This window comes from Trichechus manatus, unplaced genomic scaffold (assembly GCF_000243295.1).
Source record: "Trichechus manatus latirostris isolate Lorelei unplaced genomic scaffold, TriManLat1.0 scaffold00295, whole genome shotgun sequence".
Taxonomy (NCBI): Eukaryota; Metazoa; Chordata; class Mammalia; order Sirenia; family Trichechidae; genus Trichechus; species Trichechus manatus.
Genome location: NW_004444231.1, coordinates 673,745 through 690,798, shown reverse-complemented (window position 1 = coordinate 690,798; position 17,054 = coordinate 673,745). Strand labels below are relative to the sequence as shown.

At 47.8% G+C, this 17,054-nt stretch overlaps 2 protein-coding genes across 2 annotated transcripts in view; one reads left to right on the top strand and one right to left on the bottom strand.

Annotated features, from left to right (window-relative positions):
• The window catches only part of DHX16 (DEAH-box helicase 16), a 17,427-nt gene extending 4,707 nt beyond the window's left edge, over window positions 1-12,720 (top strand). The window contains exons 5-19 of the mRNA XM_004390372.2: window positions 4,685-4,939; window positions 5,137-5,340; window positions 5,424-5,615; window positions 6,285-6,395; window positions 6,540-6,655; window positions 7,280-7,490; window positions 7,703-7,801; window positions 7,898-8,050; window positions 9,649-9,952; window positions 10,050-10,168; window positions 10,301-10,368; window positions 11,065-11,227; window positions 11,320-11,481; window positions 11,781-11,954; window positions 12,467-12,720. Coding sequence (XP_004390429.1) covers window positions 4,685-4,939; window positions 5,137-5,340; window positions 5,424-5,615; window positions 6,285-6,395; window positions 6,540-6,655; window positions 7,280-7,490; window positions 7,703-7,801; window positions 7,898-8,050; window positions 9,649-9,952; window positions 10,050-10,168; window positions 10,301-10,368; window positions 11,065-11,227; window positions 11,320-11,481; window positions 11,781-11,954; window positions 12,467-12,595 — 2,460 coding nt within the window. The 3' untranslated portion in view covers window positions 12,596-12,720. The remainder of the gene's footprint in view (window positions 1-4,684; window positions 4,940-5,136; window positions 5,341-5,423; window positions 5,616-6,284; window positions 6,396-6,539; window positions 6,656-7,279; window positions 7,491-7,702; window positions 7,802-7,897; window positions 8,051-9,648; window positions 9,953-10,049; window positions 10,169-10,300; window positions 10,369-11,064; window positions 11,228-11,319; window positions 11,482-11,780; window positions 11,955-12,466) is intronic.
• Window positions 12,721-12,736: 16 nt separating this feature from the next.
• CUNH6orf136 (chromosome unknown C6orf136 homolog) lies at window positions 12,737-16,997 on the bottom strand. The gene is made up of 6 exons (XM_004390373.3): window positions 16,680-16,997; window positions 14,958-15,359; window positions 14,126-14,214; window positions 13,744-13,944; window positions 13,124-13,193; window positions 12,737-13,037 (listed from the first exon to the last, which is right to left on the bottom strand). Exons 1-6 carry the CDS (start codon window positions 16,749-16,751, stop codon window positions 12,924-12,926), a joined length of 948 nt encoding a protein of 315 aa, XP_004390430.1. The 5' UTR covers window positions 16,752-16,997; the 3' UTR covers window positions 12,737-12,923.
• Window positions 16,998-17,054: the final 57 nt, after the last annotated feature.

Genomic DNA, 17,054 nt, shown 5'->3' with positions numbered 1-17,054 from the left:
ATTCTTTGCAATGTTATCCATAATTTGTTATGATCCACACAGTCAAATGCCTTAGCATAGTCAATAAAACACAGGTGAACATCTTTCTGTATTCTCTGCTTTCAGCCAGGATCCATTTGACATCAGCAACGATATCCCTTGTTCCACGTCCTCTTCTGACTCTGTCTTGAATTTCTGGCAGTTCCCTGTTGATACACTGCTGCAGTTGCTTTTGAATGATCTTCAGCAAAATTTTACTTGCATGTGATATTAATGAAATTGTTCAGTAATTTCCACATTCAGTTGGATAACTTTTTCTTGGGAATAGGCATGAATATGGATCTCTTCCTGTCAGTAGGCCAGGTAGCTGTCTTCCAGATTTCTTGGCATAGACAAGTAAGCATTTCCAGTGTTGCATCCGTTTGTTGAAACATCTCCGTTGGTATTCTGTTAATTCCTGGAGCCTTGTTTTTCTCCAATGCGTTCAGTGTAGCTTGGACTTTTTCCTTCAGTAGCATGGGTTCCTGATCGTATGCTACCTCCTGAAATGGTTGAATGTCAACCAATTCTTTTTGGTATGGTGACTGTGTATTCCTTCATCTTCTTTTAATGCTTCCTGCGTCGTTTAATATTTTCCCTGTAGAATCTTTCAATACTGCAACTCGAGGCTTGAATTTTTTCTTCAGTTCTTTTAGCTTGAGAAATGCTGAGTGTGTTCTTCCCTTTTGGTTTTCTACCCCCAAGTCGTTGCACATGTCATTGTAATACTTTACTTTGTCTTCTCAAGCCGCCTGTTGAAATCTTTAGTTCTTTTACTTTGTCATTTCTTCCTTTCACTTTGGCTACTCGCCATTCAGGAGCAAGTTTCAGAGTCTCTTCTGACATCCATTTTGGTCTTTTCTTTCTTTTCTGTCTTTGTAATGACCTTTTGCTGTCTTCATGTATGATGTCCTTGATGTCATTCCACAACTCATCTGGTCTTCCATCATAGTGTTCAACACATCAAATCTATTCTTGAGATGGTCTCTAAATTCAGGTGGGATATGCTGAAGGTCATACTTTGGCTCTCGTGGACTTGTTCTAATTTTCTTCAGTTTCAACTTGAACTTGGCATATGAGCTATCGATGGTCTGTTCCACAGTTGGCCCCTGGACTTGTTCTGACTTTCCCATTGTCTCTTTCCACAGATGTAGTTGATTTGATTCCTGCGTATGCCATCTGGCAAGGTCCACGTGTATAGTCACTGTTTATGTTGGTGAAAAAAGATATTTGCAGTGAAGTCGTTGGTCTCGCAAAATTCTATCATGCAATCTCTGGTATTGTTTCTATCATCAAGGTCATATTTTCCAACTACCAATCCTTCTCCTTTGTCTCTGACTTTTGCATTCCAGTCACCAGTAATTATCAATGCATCGTGATTGCGTGTTTGATCAATTTCAGACTGCAGAATCTTGTAAAAATCTTCAATTTCTTCATCTTTGGCCTTAGTGGTTGGTGTGCGAATTTGAATAGTCATATTAACGGGTCTTTTTAGATGTATGGATATTATCCTATCAGTGACAGCATTGTATTTCAGGATAGATCTTGAAATGTTCTTTCTGACAATGAATGCAACACCATTGCTCTTCAAGTCATCATTCCTGGTATAGTAGACCATAATGATTGTCTGATTCAAAATGGCCAATACCAGTCTATTTCAGCTCACTAATGCCTAGGATATCGATGTTTATGTGTTCCATTTCATTTTTGACGATTTTCAATTTTCCTAGATTCATACTTCGTACATTCCACATTCTGATTATTAATGGATGTTTGCAGCTGTTTCTTCTCATTTTGAGTCGTGCCACATCAGCAAATGAAGGTCCTGAAAGCTTGACTCCAACCACGTCATTAAGGTCGACTCTACTTTGAGGAGGCAGCTCTTCCCCAGTAGTACTTTGAGTGCCTTCCAATCTGAGGGGCTGATCTTCTGGCACTATATCAGACAATGTTCCGCTGCTATTCATAGGGTTTTCACTGGCTAGTTCTTTTCAGAAGTAGACCGTCAGGTCCTTCTTCCTAGTCTGTCTTAGTCTGGAAGCTCAGCTGAAACTTGCGTGCCATCGGTGGCCCTGCTGGTATTTGAATACTGGTGGCATAGCTTCCAGCATCACAGCAACATGCAAGCCCTCACAGTATAACAAACTGACAGACACGTGGGGGAAAATGTCTTTAATAACTGCTTTTTCCAAGCCAAAATCCAGTCAAGGGTCATTCATTGTATTTGGTTGCTAGGCCTTTTCAGTTTGTTTTGTTCTTTCTTGATTGTCTGGCTCACTTTCGTACAGTGTCTTACATTTTGGATTTGTCTGATCTTTGCCCTGTGGTGTTCAGTTCTTCTATAATCTTCTGCCACCTTTAAAGTGGAAATTGGGTCTAAAGCTTACCTCGACTCAGTTTAAACAGTGTAGCAGGAACACCTCTTGGGTGGTAATGTGCACTTCACATTCTGTCACATCAGGAAGACATAGTATCCAGTTGTGTACCTGTTAGTACAGATGTCCCTTCTGCCAACAACCTTTTATCTAGTGGTTTTAGCAACCACTGCTGATCGTTTCCTGCATCAGTTATTTCACTGGGATTGCAAAGTGGTAATTTGGGGGTTCTATTCCTTCTACATTTATTGGCTAGCATTTTTTTTCAAAATGATAGTTTGTTGTGTTTAAGGTGTATGTTTACACAGCAAATTAGGCCACCCTTTAACAATTCCTACATAAATTATTATTCAGTGATATTGGTTACTTTTTCACAATATGTTATTCTCATTCATTCTGTTCTGGTTGTACCATTTCCAGTATTCTAGTTTCCCTACCCTCTTACCTTCTCATTTTTGCTTTTAGAGTAATTTTTGACCATTTGGTCTCCTATAGATGATCTTTTAAAGAAGCTCATTACTAACAGGTAATGTTCTTTATTTTATGAGCAGATCTGTTATTTAGGTAAAAGGTGACCTTAGGGGATAGTTTCTGTTCAGGGTATAAGAGTACCTCAGGGCAATAGTCTCGGGCATTCCTCTAGTTTCAACCAGTCCAGTAAGTCTGGACTTTTTAGGAATTTGAGTTCTGTACCACATTTTTCTCCTGTTCTATCAGAATCTATCTATTGTGGCCCTGATCAGAATGGTCACTAGTGGTAACCACGCATCATCTAGTTCTTCTGGTCTCAGGGCAGATGAGGTTGTAGTTTGTGTAGACTATTAGTCATGTAGAGTAGTTTCTTTTATGAATCTTTGATTTCCTTCTTTTTCTTTTGTTCCAGACGAGTGGAGACCAATAGTTATATCTTAAGATGGCTGCTTGCAAGCTTTATGGCTAGCATTTTTATATTAAGAGGAGCTTTTCCTCAACAACTAGGAATGAGCTTCAGTTCCTTTTTAAAAGGAAGGATAAATATTTATTTCCCATCAATTACCAGTTTTCAGAGTAAGGAGTTTGGTAAAACAGTTACTTCATTGGTGACAAATGAAGTTTTTTTCCTGTTTTCTTTGTGTATCACATTGGACTCGTGGATTTTATTTTTTGGTATTTTACGGTCTCTTGTATCGTTATTCTTTTTGACACTCAAATTGCTCTGATTTTTTTGTCCATATTTTAAGAAAGACATCCATTTGCCTCACCCATCAGGCTGAAGTGGTGTCTTGATTGCTGTACTCGGATTAGGTCATGATCATAAACTTCCATTTTAAGTCTTTAAGAAAAGCCAAGCAATTAAATTGAATCAGAGCCCCTAAGGGTAGGATATTGGTAGGGTTTTGCCACTGCAGTGGAGGAGGTTATTGTGATCACAGGGAAGACCATGCTGCCACAGTGGGAGGGATCGTGGTCAGAGCCTGGAAGGGCCTTAAGGAGATGGTCAATCTTCTGTCCTCCATAATGTGTCCTGAGAAGCCTGTATCAAAGGTAAATGTTTGAAACCAAGTGACACATAGTATGGAGGAGAGATTAGTCCCAGAGAGCTAGGCATCCCTAATTACATTTTACCTTACAGAGCTACTCTCTGATACTCTAGTTCAAACTTTTTGCATATACAGGTTTCCTCTGCTATCTAAAAGTGGAGTGTTCCTGTGAAACTTTTCATAAGGTGAAATGGCATGAAGCAAAGAAGCATTTACCATTGATCTATATGGGAAAAAGTTCTGTGCATTCCCAGACCCATCTTGCTATGGATGCACAAAATCAAGATAAACCCAGATGCTCACAGACACAGTTCAAAGCTATGGCAGCTTGATGCTGAGGTGCTGAGTGTAGTTCCTGGGGAAGATGCTTGGCAACACCACTGTCACTGCTCGCTGTGCATGCTGCTTCTTTAACAGCTCACTGCAAAACACTGCGCACTATTTCTGCTTTTCACCTTCATAAAAGTGAAAATCCTCTTTGGATTTCTTTTGGGTAGCAAAAATAGGTACTAATGTAGGTCTTTTGTAAAAGCAAAGTGGCCTAAGGTGAACTTTCAGAAAGTAGGAAATACCTGTAATTGATTCTTCCCCCTTCCCAAACACAGTCATTCAGAAGCCCAGCTTTGATTACGTCGTTAGTCAGGTTGTACATTGCAGAAGAGGGTACAGGGCACGTCTTTAGACCCTCAGGGAATTTTTCACTCTTAGGGGTAGGTAAGGAAAAGTGTTGCTGCCCCAGCAGATGAGGATTTGACTGCCCCTTCCTGACAGGTCCCTGAGCTGCGCAAGAAATCCCGCCGAGAGTACCTGGCCAAGCGGGAGCGAGAGAAGCTTGAGGACCTGGAGGCAGAGCTGGCTGATGAGGAGTACCTTTTTGGGGATGTGGAGCTGAGCCGGCATGAGCGGCGGGAGCTCAAATACAAGCGGCGAGTGCGGGACCTGGCCCGGGAGTACCGGGCAGCCGGGGAGCAGGAGAAGCTGGAGGCCACAAACCGCTACCACATGCCCGAGGAGACCCGAGGACAGGTGAGGTGAATGGGTGTCTACTTCAGCCGTGGTACCCAAGATGAAGGCAGGGAAGCCTTCAGGGGGCTGGACATTGCACAGCTGGCCCCTTCCTTACCTCGCTTTTCCCAGTGGGTGGGGGTAGTGACTGGGGAGGAGGGACTGGGCAGAGAGGGCATTATCAACCTTTTGGCTTCACATGCCACCTTTCTCCATAGCCAGCACGAGCTGTGGATTTAGTAGAAGAGGAATCAGGCGCCCCCGGGGAGGAGCAGCGGCGCTGGGAGGAGGCCCGGCTGGGAGCAGCATCTCTGAAGTTTGGAGCCCGAGATGCTGCCTCCCAGGAGCCCAAGTATCAGCTGGTGCTGGAGGAGGAGGAGACCATTGAGTTTGTCCGGGCCACTCAGCTCCAGGGTGATGAGGTGAGAGAAGGGGAACACTGGGGGTGTTCTGAGAAGGGTCTAAAGCTGACCCTAGAGCACTCACTCTCTTTCTGCTTCCTTAGGAACCGTTAGCTCCACCCCCTCAAGCCCAGGCCCAGCAGAAGGAGTCCATCCAGGCCGTCCGCCAAAGCCTCCCAGTGTTTCCATTCCGTGAGGAGCTCCTGGCTGCTATTGCCAGTCATCAAGTCCTCATCATTGAAGGCGAGACAGGCTCGGGGAAGACCACCCAAATCCCCCAGTATCTCTTTGAGGAGGTATGGTCATCCACTGTCCCAGGTTGCTGGGACCAGGCATTGACAAGCACAGTCCTGTCATAGCTCCTCATGCATAATATTTTGAGTAATCATTTCACTGTCTTTTCCACCAAATCATGAGGTTCTTGAGAATAAGCACCATACCTTTTTCATATTTGTAGTCTCAACTCCTACCACAGTGTCCATATCTGGTAGGCGTCCAGTCCATGCTAGCTGAAAGGAAAGTGTGTGTGTGAGAGAGAGAGACAGAGAGAATGAGGGCCTCTGCTGTACTCTACTCCAGACCCAGCTCTGCCTCCATTCTTCTGCAGGGGCCAAAGAAAGAGGAGTGAAAGGACTCATTTTCCTGCTTTTTTACCTTCTTTTGTTCCCTGTCACTTCTGGTCTCCCCCAGTTGATTTGTTCTTTTCCAGCTCAAATCTAGCTGAACCCTGAAGTTAATTATCCAAAGGGCTAGGTCTTTGGGGCTGGGCAAGGACCCCCTTTGAGGGTCCTGGGTCTGTCCTCCTCTTCATCTGCCATTCTTCTTGTCTGGTTTTCAGCTTCTGTCTGTTCCCTCCTTTTCTCCTGCTCTATCCTGCTTTTGCAACTTTTTCCTCCAAATAAATACTGAAGAGAGAGTATTTGTTTAGCTAAAGGAAAGCCTTTTCTTCCTCCTTTGTCATTCAGGGTTACACAAAGAAGGGTATGAAGATTGCCTGCACCCAGCCCCGGAGGGTGGCAGCCATGAGTGTGGCAGCCCGAGTGGCCCGGGAGATGGGCGTGAAGCTTGGGAATGAGGTGAGACCTGTGGGAGACGGGTTGGGGGAGCTCCTGGTGGCTGGGACTTGTTCCACACTGCCCTCAGGGCCCATCATCCCCTAGCCTCGCATTCTCTGCTGGGAACACCAGCCCACTCTCAGTCGCTATTGGTCCCTTGACCAGGTTGGCTACAGCATCCGCTTTGAGGACTGCACGTCAGAGCGAACTGTTCTCCGCTACATGACAGATGGGATGCTTCTCCGGGAGTTCCTCTCTGAGCCTGACCTCGCGAGTTACAGGTGCGCACAGGGGCCCCAGCTCCCATGGAGAGCCACCCACCTTCTCCTCTCCCAGTCTGCCAACCCTCCAGTGCTTTCCTGTGTCTCCTCTTCCTCTAATTTGTGGCCTTTCTCTCTCATTTCTTCTCACCCAGCCAACTTGCCCATTGTCCTCTGATTAATCCATCAGTTCTGGAGTTTTTATGGTTCACATAGTCCTGGAACTGAGGTCTAGGTACCGTGGAGATGGGGCAAGAGGGTAGAAGAGACTGCAGAGAGAGCCTTTCTCTTACTTCCGCTTCCTCTGGCAAGAGCAGCTGCTGACTCTCAGCAGATCCCAAAGGATGTCTGACTTGTTCTGGCCTCGGCTTCCAGCCTCCAGATCTTGGCTACTTTTGTCTGCCAGGGCTGGAGTATGTTGCAGACCATCGGTCCTAGCATTCTCTAACTATGCGTTAGTCCTACATAACTGAAATCGTCAGCTTCTCCTTAGAGCCCCCACGTTCATTTTTGGGAGAAGTGAGGGATGGGAGTAGAGAGCCAGTCACCTGGGTTCCATCCCTATCCTCTCATCTAGGGACTTTAGTACCCACACCTACATTGCCCCATGCTCTTCCCTCATTGCTCTCTACATTCCTTCCCCAGCGTGGTGATGGTGGATGAGGCTCATGAACGAACGCTGCACACAGATATTCTCTTTGGATTGATCAAGGATGTGGCTCGCTTCCGCCCAGAGCTCAAGGTCCTGGTGGCTTCAGCTACACTGGACACAGCCCGTTTTTCTACCTTCTTTGATGATGCCCCCATCTTCCGAATCCCTGGACGCAGGTTTCCAGTTGACATCTTTTATACCAAGGTACCCCCTCAGGGAGGATGGGCTTCAGTCTGAGACAGAGAAGCTGGGGCCTTTGGAGGAGGTCCCAAGGAGGAAAAAGATGGAATGGAGAGTCAGAAGGGGGGCTGGGGTAGAAGGTATGTTGAGCTGAGAGGAGAGGGAAAGGTTTGGCTAAGAAGGTAGCCTTCTTGTGACTCCGTCTGTCTGTGACCCCATCTCTCCCTCCTCCCCAGGCTCCAGAGGCTGACTACCTGGAAGCCTGTGTAGTGTCTGTGCTGCAGATCCACGTGACCCAGCCGCCTGGGGATATCCTAGTGTTCTTGACAGGACAGGTGCGTGATGGGGGGAGTGATCCCCGGGGAAGACAGGGCCGGCATGTTGGCCTTCTGTGACTCTGGGACCCTGTGCTGTCCCCACCCCAAACCCAGGAGGAGATTGAGGCTGCCTGCGAGATGCTCCAGGATCGCTGCCGCCGCCTGGGCTCCAAAATCCGAGAGCTTCTGGTGCTGCCCATTTATGCCAACCTGCCCTCTGACATGCAGGCTCGGATCTTCCAGCCTACGCCCCCTGGGGCACGAAAGGTCAGTTGGAGAAACCCGCTCTCCACCCCTGCAATTCACAGAAATGGTAGCAAAAAAAAAGGTAGGCACCTGTTCCATGCAAGGTATGCCTGGGCACTGCTGCAGTTACAAGGCTGAGTAGGAGTCAGTCCCTGGCCTCAGGAGCTGGATAGAGAGGGTGAGTATGGCAAGAACCAAGAGACTGCCAAATGGATGAGCCAGAAGTAAGCACTGGAAAGATTCAGAGAATAAAGCAAGCTCTTGGCCTTCTAGAAGGTGGGATTTGATCTGGTCCTTTAAGAAAAATGGCCGGGAGAAAAGAGGAAGGCCCAAGGTGCGCTTGAGGTCAGAGAGATCTAGTGGGCTTAATGGAAGGTTCATGTGATGAAGTAGTAGGAGAGAAGGCCAAAAACAACTTTGGACGGAGATTAGGGAGGGCCTTTGATGGCAGGTGAAAGAGTTTGGACTTCAGACCATGGAATGACTACCAGACTATTTGAGCAGAGATGTAACTTTCATTCACAAATATTTAATGAGTTCCTCCTGTGTGCCAGGTTCTGTTCTAGGGGATAAGGAAACGGTAATGAACAAAACGAAGTCCCTAGCCTCACAGAACTTAATCTAATGGGAGGAGACAATGGACATGTAAATATATAATGTCAATTGTGATAAGTGCTCTAAAGAGATATAAAGCAACATAGGAAGATGGGGACTGACTATGGGGGGTGAGTGAGGGATAGTAGCAAGGTGTTTTTGTTGGGCTATAGGGAAGGCCTTTCCAGTAAGGTGAAAGTAGGGCAGAGACCTGCATCACGTGAGGGAGGGAGCCAGGCTGTATCTGGGAGAAGAGCACTCCCAGTAGAGGGAACAGCTTGTGCAAAGGCCCCGAGTCAGAGAGCAGCCAGTGTGCAGGGGTAGAGCAAAGTTAGGGGTGGAGTGCTAGCATATGAGGTCAGAGACGTCAGAGGGACTAGAGGATATAGGGTTTTAAGGAGTTTGGATTTAATTCTAAAGTAGAATGGGAAGCCATTGAAGGATGAGGGAGTGATGTGACAGGTGTACTTTTTAAAAGGATTGCTCTGGATGCCAAGTGAAGATAGTCTGGGAGTAGAAGCAGGGAGACATGTTAGGAGGCTGTCACAGGAAGTGATGTGTGAAGATTAAAATGAAAGTGGTGTGTAGAGAAGATGGGGGCAGGAACCTAGATACTCCCATGTCTCATCTCTGAAATAAACCCTAAATCCTCTTTTTTACTTCCTTTCTACATTATGCAAACCCTGGTGGTGTAGTGATTAAGAGCTGCAGCTGCTAACCAAAAGGTCAGCAGTTCAAATCTACCAGGCGCTCCTTGGAAACCCTATGGGGCAGCTCTACTCTGTCCTATAGGGTTGCTATGAGTCAGAATTAATTTGAGAGCAATGGGTTTTTCCACATCATGCCCCTGCTGACCCCACTTCTACCTTTCCGTTGGCCTTGTCCTCTCCTGACTTTGGACACTAACCCCCTCTGCTCCTTCCCCTCATCTGCAACTGCTTCTCTACTCCTAAATTTCCAGGATGATTATTTCTAGGTAATGAGTTGGGCAGGGTCTTGGGGTGACTCCATATCCTCTCTCCCAGGTGGTTGTGGCAACAAACATCGCTGAGACATCCCTCACCATTGAGGGCATCATTTACGTGCTAGATCCAGGATTCTGTAAGCAAAAGAGCTACAACCCCCGCACAGGCATGGAGTCACTCACTGTCACACCCTGCAGCAAGGCTTCAGCCAATCAGCGAGCTGGCCGTGCGGGTCGTGTGGCTGCAGGCAAGTGCTTCCGCCTGTATACCGCCTGGGCCTATCAGCATGAACTCGAGGAAACGACGGTGCCCGAGATCCAGAGGACCAGCCTGGGCAATGTTGTGTTGCTGCTCAAGAGCTTAGGTGAGTGGGTGCCCCAGTCCTCCTGAGAGAAGAGGGAGGTGGGGCTGGAGTCACTGGGTTCTTGTAAAGGGACTCTGATCCCCCCATCTTTCTTTAGGGATCCATGACCTAATGCACTTTGATTTCCTGGACCCTCCGCCGTATGAGACCCTGCTGCTGGCTTTGGAGCAGCTGTACGCTCTGGGAGCCCTCAACCACCTCGGGGAGCTCACCATGGTGAGAAGGGAGGGCAGCGTGGGGTAGGGGACAGGATGAAGAGGTCAAGGATGGCTCTGGTGACTCCTATAATAGTGGAGGGAAACCTGAGGGAGGACTGGCCTCAACTGTCTCTCTCTTTCCTTTTCTTAGTCTGGTCGGAAGATGGCAGAGCTGCCGGTGGACCCCATGCTGTCTAAAATGATCTTGGCTTCTGAGAAGTAAGCTCCCTCCCTGTCCCTGTCCCTTAACCCACAAACTGGCCAGGCCTTCTCCTGTCTCTGGGCCTTCTGTCTCTGATAATAATCACTTATTAGAGAACTCTTACTGCCCCTTTTGAAGCCCACAAGTCAGTAAGACCCTGCCCTGTCCTTGATCATGATATCAAATGGGGAAGATTGACAGATGCAGAAAATTCAGAGGCATAAAGAAAGTGGAAGATTTTCCATCTGTGAGGGATGCTGAGTGAGGGCTGGTTTGGAAATTAACTAAGGTTACTAAGGTTTCAGATCAGAACGGTTAGTTGTAGCTGTGGAACCCACCTTTAAATGCCATTCCCTGCCATGGTTGAGGTCAGAGATCATTACATGAACTAACGGAAGTGCTGTCTTTCCTTGATGCACGTAGTACACATCTTCCTACTGCAGAAGCTCTCAGAAGTCCCCAGTGCCTTCCTAACATCCCTTCCCCCCACCCCCGTGGATGTCACTCTTGCTGTTTGATCAATGGCCCCCACCTCCTTGACCCTCAGCTGCCACTGCCACCACCACCAAAATCTATCTGCTGTCTGACTTGTAGCCACTACCCCAACCCACCTGCGAGGGAACATTCATCACACAATGATCATTCTTTTCTTCACCATGTTTGTTCTTGTGTATTTTTCTTTGAACACTCATGCTGTACCCTTCCTGCCGCAGGTACAGCTGCTCAGAGGAGATCCTGACAGTTGCTGCCATGCTGTCTGTCAACAACTCCATCTTCTACCGGCCCAAGGACAAGGTCGTCCATGCTGACAATGCCCGTGTCAACTTCTTCCTCCCTGGTGGGGACCACCTGGTTCTACTCAACGTTTATACACAGGTCACTAGGCATGGGTGAGTGGGAATGAAAAAGACATGGGGGACTCTAGTCCTGCTATATATGTAACCTTCCTGTTTTAACCTTCTTCACAGTGGGCTGAGAGTGGCTACTCTTCCCAGTGGTGCTATGAGAACTTCGTACAGTTCAGATCGATGCGCCGAGCCCGGGATGTGCGGGAACAGCTAGAGGGGCTCTTGGAGCGTGTGGAAGTTGGTCTCAGTTCTTGCCAGGGGGACTATATCCGAGTACGCAAGGTCAGCATTTCTTCAGTCTATTGCTCTCCACTTAAATGTCTCCCAAGGAGCAAGCTTCTTGGGGATTGGGGCACATGCTTCAGTTCCTCCAGCCTAAGAATGTGCCCTCTTCTGCTGATGGAAAAAGTGTTCTCCCTAGGCTTTCTCCCCGAGACCACTGAAGGTTGGTTCTGAATGGGTTCTTCATGTATTCTGTAGCTTTCTAGTTCCCCAGAAGCATAAACTGAGAAGGGGGTGAGTGCTGAGGCTTCGCTGATGACTGGCTTTCCCATTGACTTTCTTTCCTGCCTGCTCCTTAGGCCATCACTGCTGGTTACTTCTACCACACTGCACGGTTGACTCGTAGCGGTTATCGCACAGTGAAACAGCAGCAGACGGTGTTCATTCATCCTAACTCCTCCCTCTTTGAGGAACAGCCACGTTGGCTGCTCTACCATGAACTTGTCTTGACCACCAAGGAGTTCATGAGACAGGTACCATCCCCTGTCCAGGGAAGCAGAGGCTGTGTGGGGACATGGTATCCTGGCAAGCTAAGATCGCAGTTTCAAGTTGCTGGGACTGGCAGAGAAACAGGAAAACACACATTGGCTTAAATAGTGTAAAATAGACATCTTTTCTAATAACTGTCTTAACATTTTTTAAGATCTGATGAGAACTATGTATTGGTTCAATACTATTTCAGTGTTTTAGGTGTTGGAGCTACAGTGGTGAACAAGGAAATGAAGCCTCTGTCCTCATAGGGCAGACTTTACCGTCTTTAGGTTCCAGACTTTTCTTAGGGGTAATTTACTTGGCACTTTGAGTAACACTTTGAACCTAAAGACTGTAAAGTAGAGGTGTCTTTGCCCTTTGATTATGGTAATAGAGCCAGGCATCTTTTCCCCTAGCCCTGCAGTCAAAGAGGAAAGAACTCTTCAATTGTAATACACGTGAAAATCTAGTTTGGAAAGAAGGGAACACTACTAATTTTTCTCTCCCCTTCTAGGTACTGGAGATTGAAAGCAGTTGGCTTCTGGAGGTGGCTCCCCACTACTATAAGGCCAAGGAGCTAGAAGATCCCCATGCTAAGAAAATGCCCAAGAAAATAGGCAAGACACGAGAAGAGCTAGGGTAAAGAGAAGGGGACAGAAGCAGAACCTGACTCCAGCTCCTTTTCCTCCTGTACATTATTTAATATCTATTGAATAAAATTATTTTTGGAATAGAGCTAGTGGGAACTTTTAGGATTCAAAGAATGTGGCATATGGAAAGCCTATCATATATTCACTTTAGCTTTATTATTTACAAGTTAAATTACACAGCAGCTTTACACAGCATGAGATGGAAAGGAAGGAAGGAGACAGAAGAGGGGAGGAAGCTGGCTCCTGAGATTCTTGGCTGCCTCCACCCGCTTCTCTTGTGCGTAATAAAGTCTTCAGTGCTGCCTCCACACCAGTTCCCCATCAGGCCTTGGCATGCAGGTGTAAGTTGGGTTCTGGTTCTGATAGCCCCAGGGCCACCAGGGCTCCCACTAGCAGCTTCTTCACAGGTGTTGGAGGTGAGTGTGAAGGCATCAGCTGCAGGGAGAAAAGAAAGGTTAATGCCGGTTGAAGGGCAGCTCACAGATGCTCTACCCCTCCACCCTACCCACCCTTGGACTCACTTTATCCAGGCGATGGCGACAAATGAGGCCGTTGGAATTCAGGTAGAAAGTAGAATAGGCATCATAGGTCCTGGGGAGGGGGGAAATGAAGAGACTTACAGAGGGAGGTGGCTGGTCCCAAATTTTAATTCAAACGTTTATTTAAACTAGTACTTCTTAAACTCTGCCATACTTTAGACCATCTTGAGAATTTAAAAAAATCCTGATACCCTGGTTGCAAGTGTCTAGCATCATTATTTTTAAAAGATTTCTAGGTGATTCCACTGGGAACCACTGGTTTAAACACACAGTGTTAGAAGCTGAGCCTAACAATTTTTGGGATTCTACTCTGCCAAAAATTTACCAGGTACTTTACCTAAGAGGAATTTTCATTTGTTCAGTAAATATTTGAGTACCCATCATGTGCCAGGTAATGTACCTTAAAAAACTGATGTTCAGAGGTTTCCTAATATTCTCAGAAGTCCCTATTTGTTACATTAGAGTAACAGAAGATCCCTGCCCTCAAGGAGCTCACAGTCCAGCCAGGGTAGATCAGGGTTTGTCTGGGAGATGAGACTGTCATGTTCCTAAAAGCGAGAATAGGAAATTGTAGTTTGGGTCCTTTCTCACTTCTTTCTTACCGATAAAGCTCATCCTTGTCACGCTTGTAGAAACGCAGAAATAGCATGTGGATGGGCAGCCCCACAAGCCGCCAACGGGCTTGCAGGGTCCAATTCTCAGGGTGGCGGGTCAGCTGTAGAACCTCCAACCGAAGTTGTGCAAAATAGTTCCAGGCCAGGAAACGGCAGAGGGTCAGTGACAGAATGTACCATGTCCGGCCCCTGTGAGAAGGGGATGGGAAAGAAACTTTGGGATGGTAAAGTAAGAAAACCATCTGGTCTCTGCCCAAGGAATGGGGTACAGCTGTAAAAGCAGCTTAGGACCTTTGGGAAGTGAAAAGGGTCAAGTATATAGCATTCAGCCCTTTCCTCCCCAAGGCTCTACCAGTGCCGCAACTCTCACTTGGTACGGATGTTCAGGATCTCATTGATGAATTCCACATCTGATGAGTAGAGAGTGTAGTCATGGGAGTGAAGGAAGAGGTTGGGAAGCTAGGTGAAAGAAGAAGGTGTCAGCCCAGGGAGAAAGATAAAAGATGATCCTATTTCTCAGTTTTCTATTTTTTAAATATATATGTTTATTGTACTTTAGATGAAGGTTTATAGAACAAATAGTTTCTCGTTAAACAGTCAGTACACATATTGTTTTATGACATTGGTTAACCCCATGACATGTCAACACTCTCCCTTCTCGACCTTGGAGGACCCTTTTTTTTTTGGTGAAAATATACATAGCCAAAGTTACACCATTTCAGAAGTTTCTACATGTACAATTCAGTGACATCGATTATATTCTTCCAGCTGTGCTGCTATTCTCACTGTCCTTTTCCAAATTATTCCATCACCATTATCTTCATCTCACTGCCCCAGAGGCTTCCCATCAAACCTTTTGAGTTGCTGTTGTCAATTTGATCTCAAATAGATAATTTTTTTTTTTTGGTACCTTAGATGAAGGTTTGCAGAACAAATAGTTTCTCATTAAACAGTACACATATTGTCAGTTTTCTTTTTTTAATGACTCGTGTCACTTCCTTCTGAGTGAAAGGTCATCTTGTCCCATGTTTAACCTCCCCTAACCCGAACTGAGGAGCATCTTTTCCTCAGGAGGATGTTTATAATGCAGCTGTATGCCTGCTTCATGGTTCCATGAAAGAATCCAGTTACCTAACCCCATATTTCCAATATTACCTATATCCTTCCCACTGTGGACAAAGGCCACTTTCAAAGTGACTTACCTCTTGTCTTAGTTTCTCATACATGACAGCCAGGTGCTCCTCCATACTGGGATCCCCTGATGGAGTGGCAGGGGAAGAGTGGGTGGTCCCAGGGGCTTGGAAGGGTATCAAAGCCCCAGGATAGGGGCAGGGAGGTCCCTCAAAGAGGCTTCTAAGCCCATCCAGGCAGCCCCTGTGCAGTTCAGGTCCCAGTCCTTCCTCCCCATTTCCTGGAGGTAGAACCACCCATGGTGAGCTGAGGGCCTGGACCTGAGGGAGAGGTAGTGAGGGGGCCTGGAGAAGTGGCCAAGTAGAGGGGCATGGGTGTGGGGGAGACCACAGAAGGGGAAAAGATGGAGAAGTGGTTGTCGTGGAGTGAGGCCAAAGTGGTGGGAATGGTAGCGCCCGTGGAGAAAGCTGGTTCTAAGGAGGAAGAACAAAAGGGGAAAAGAATTCAGCTGTCTAATGCCTCTTCATTCAAGTTCTGCTCGCTCATCAATGGTTTCCTGCTCCCACCTGCTTCTCCTGTCAGGAGAGATGGAATTACATACTAGAGGAATGGATTCATCTCCATCTCTACTGAAAACAGGAGGAAACAGTTTCCATGGTACAAAGGAACAATAACCTTCCCCAAACATTAACAAACACTTTTACATTTGTTTAAGATTCCAGCACTGTTCTGGGGGCAGTTTCACTTTTCATAGCAAGAATCCTATTATAAGGATACAGGTTTGATGAATAAGTCAAAGAATAACAGGCTTTATTGTACTGTGAATGAAATTATGTGGCCTATAGCACAACTCCACGATTAAGTGTGTTAGGCAAATATTGTACAGAGAAAGCATCCAACCGGAGCTAGGACTACTTTCTTTGGGTTGCAAATCTACCGTGCAGCCCTAGGTACTCCCACTCCCTAAGCCTCAGTGTCCTATAAATGTTCTCCTATAAATTAGGAAGATAAAGCCTCCCTGGTTTATTATGAGGAATATACGGGATAATGAATGCAAATAAAACTTTGCAACATGCAATGTAGTATACACGTGTAAGCTACTCTCAGTTCAGCCTCTCTGAAGGGCACAATCTCAGGAGACAAAGGCTGGGCTTCATTCTTCCCGGTCACTGACACTAAAACTGCGACGAGGGGAGGTCACTCAAAATCAGGCCTAACCCGAGCCCGCCGCTCCGCAGAAAGCCCCGGGGTCTCACTCCCGGGAAGGCGGGAGGACAAGCGGGTACCTCTGTCCACGACTGTGTCCCCGAGACGCCGGTTCAGCCGGGGGCGTGGCCATCTTGCCCGCCCGGGCGCCAGGACCCGAACCGGGTCACCTGGGCCTGCCTTGCTGCCAGAATCGCTATCCAGGTGGAGGACGGCGCGGGCTGCAGAGTGCGGTCAGCTGCTAGGGTGGGGCTCGGGGACTCCGGGACGGCGCCGCAACCGCGAACCTCTCCGCCCCCTGCCTGCCCTTCAAATCACCTCCAGCCTCAGGTAACCGCAGAGATTCGGGCGCAGAAGTTACGCGCCCCGTTGCCCCAGCCTCGACCCCGCGTGCCCTCTCTCAGATCCGCGAGAATAGGCGTCCCACGAGCGCCAGATCCCCCGACCCTCGCCCCTCCACGTGCCGCGGGGCACAGGTGGCAAGGAGCAGTGGGGTGCTGCTGCGCCTGCGCAGAGGCGGGCGCGCTCCGCCCCACGCGCCGGCTCTGAGGAGGGTCTCTCCCCGCCTGCTTCCTCTCCGCTCTCACCTGGGGTCGAGTTTGATAGGCGCGGAGGCAGGGGCTGAGACGCCGGGTTGTCCCCCGGCAGGACTGGTACATGATGTTCCGAGAGCGGAGAAAGCGCCTCCCGAGTCGGCCTCCGGCCTCCTCACAGGGGTGAGCGCGCCCCGAAGCCGGCTTCGTGAAGGGGAAAAGGGGGGGAAAGGGCTGAGAGGAGGGAAACTGAGATGTCGCGCGCTTGCGCACTGCGGGTCCAAGAGGCGCTGAAGCGCTCGGCTTGCAGCTAGTGCGCCTGTGCTCGCCGGATTCGAGGCTGCCTTAGAGCGCCTGCGCAGTAAATTAGCGGCGCGGAGACCTGCACTGCCGCAAGTAACGTTTGCGGAAAAGCTGAGCGAAATGGGG

Coding starts and splice junctions, on each gene's coding strand:
- CUNH6orf136 (XM_004390373.3), bottom strand. CDS start 16,751: ATGTACCAGTCCTGCCGGGGGACAACCCGGCGTCTCAGCCCCTGCCTC. Junction 13,194..13,743: donor GACAAGGATGAGCTTTATCG/GTAAGAAAGAAG, acceptor CCCCCTCCCCAG/GACCTATGATGCCTATTCTA. Junction 13,038..13,123: donor GTCGCCATCGCCTGGATAAA/GTGAGTCCAAGG, acceptor TTCTCCCTGCAG/CTGATGCCTTCACACTCACC.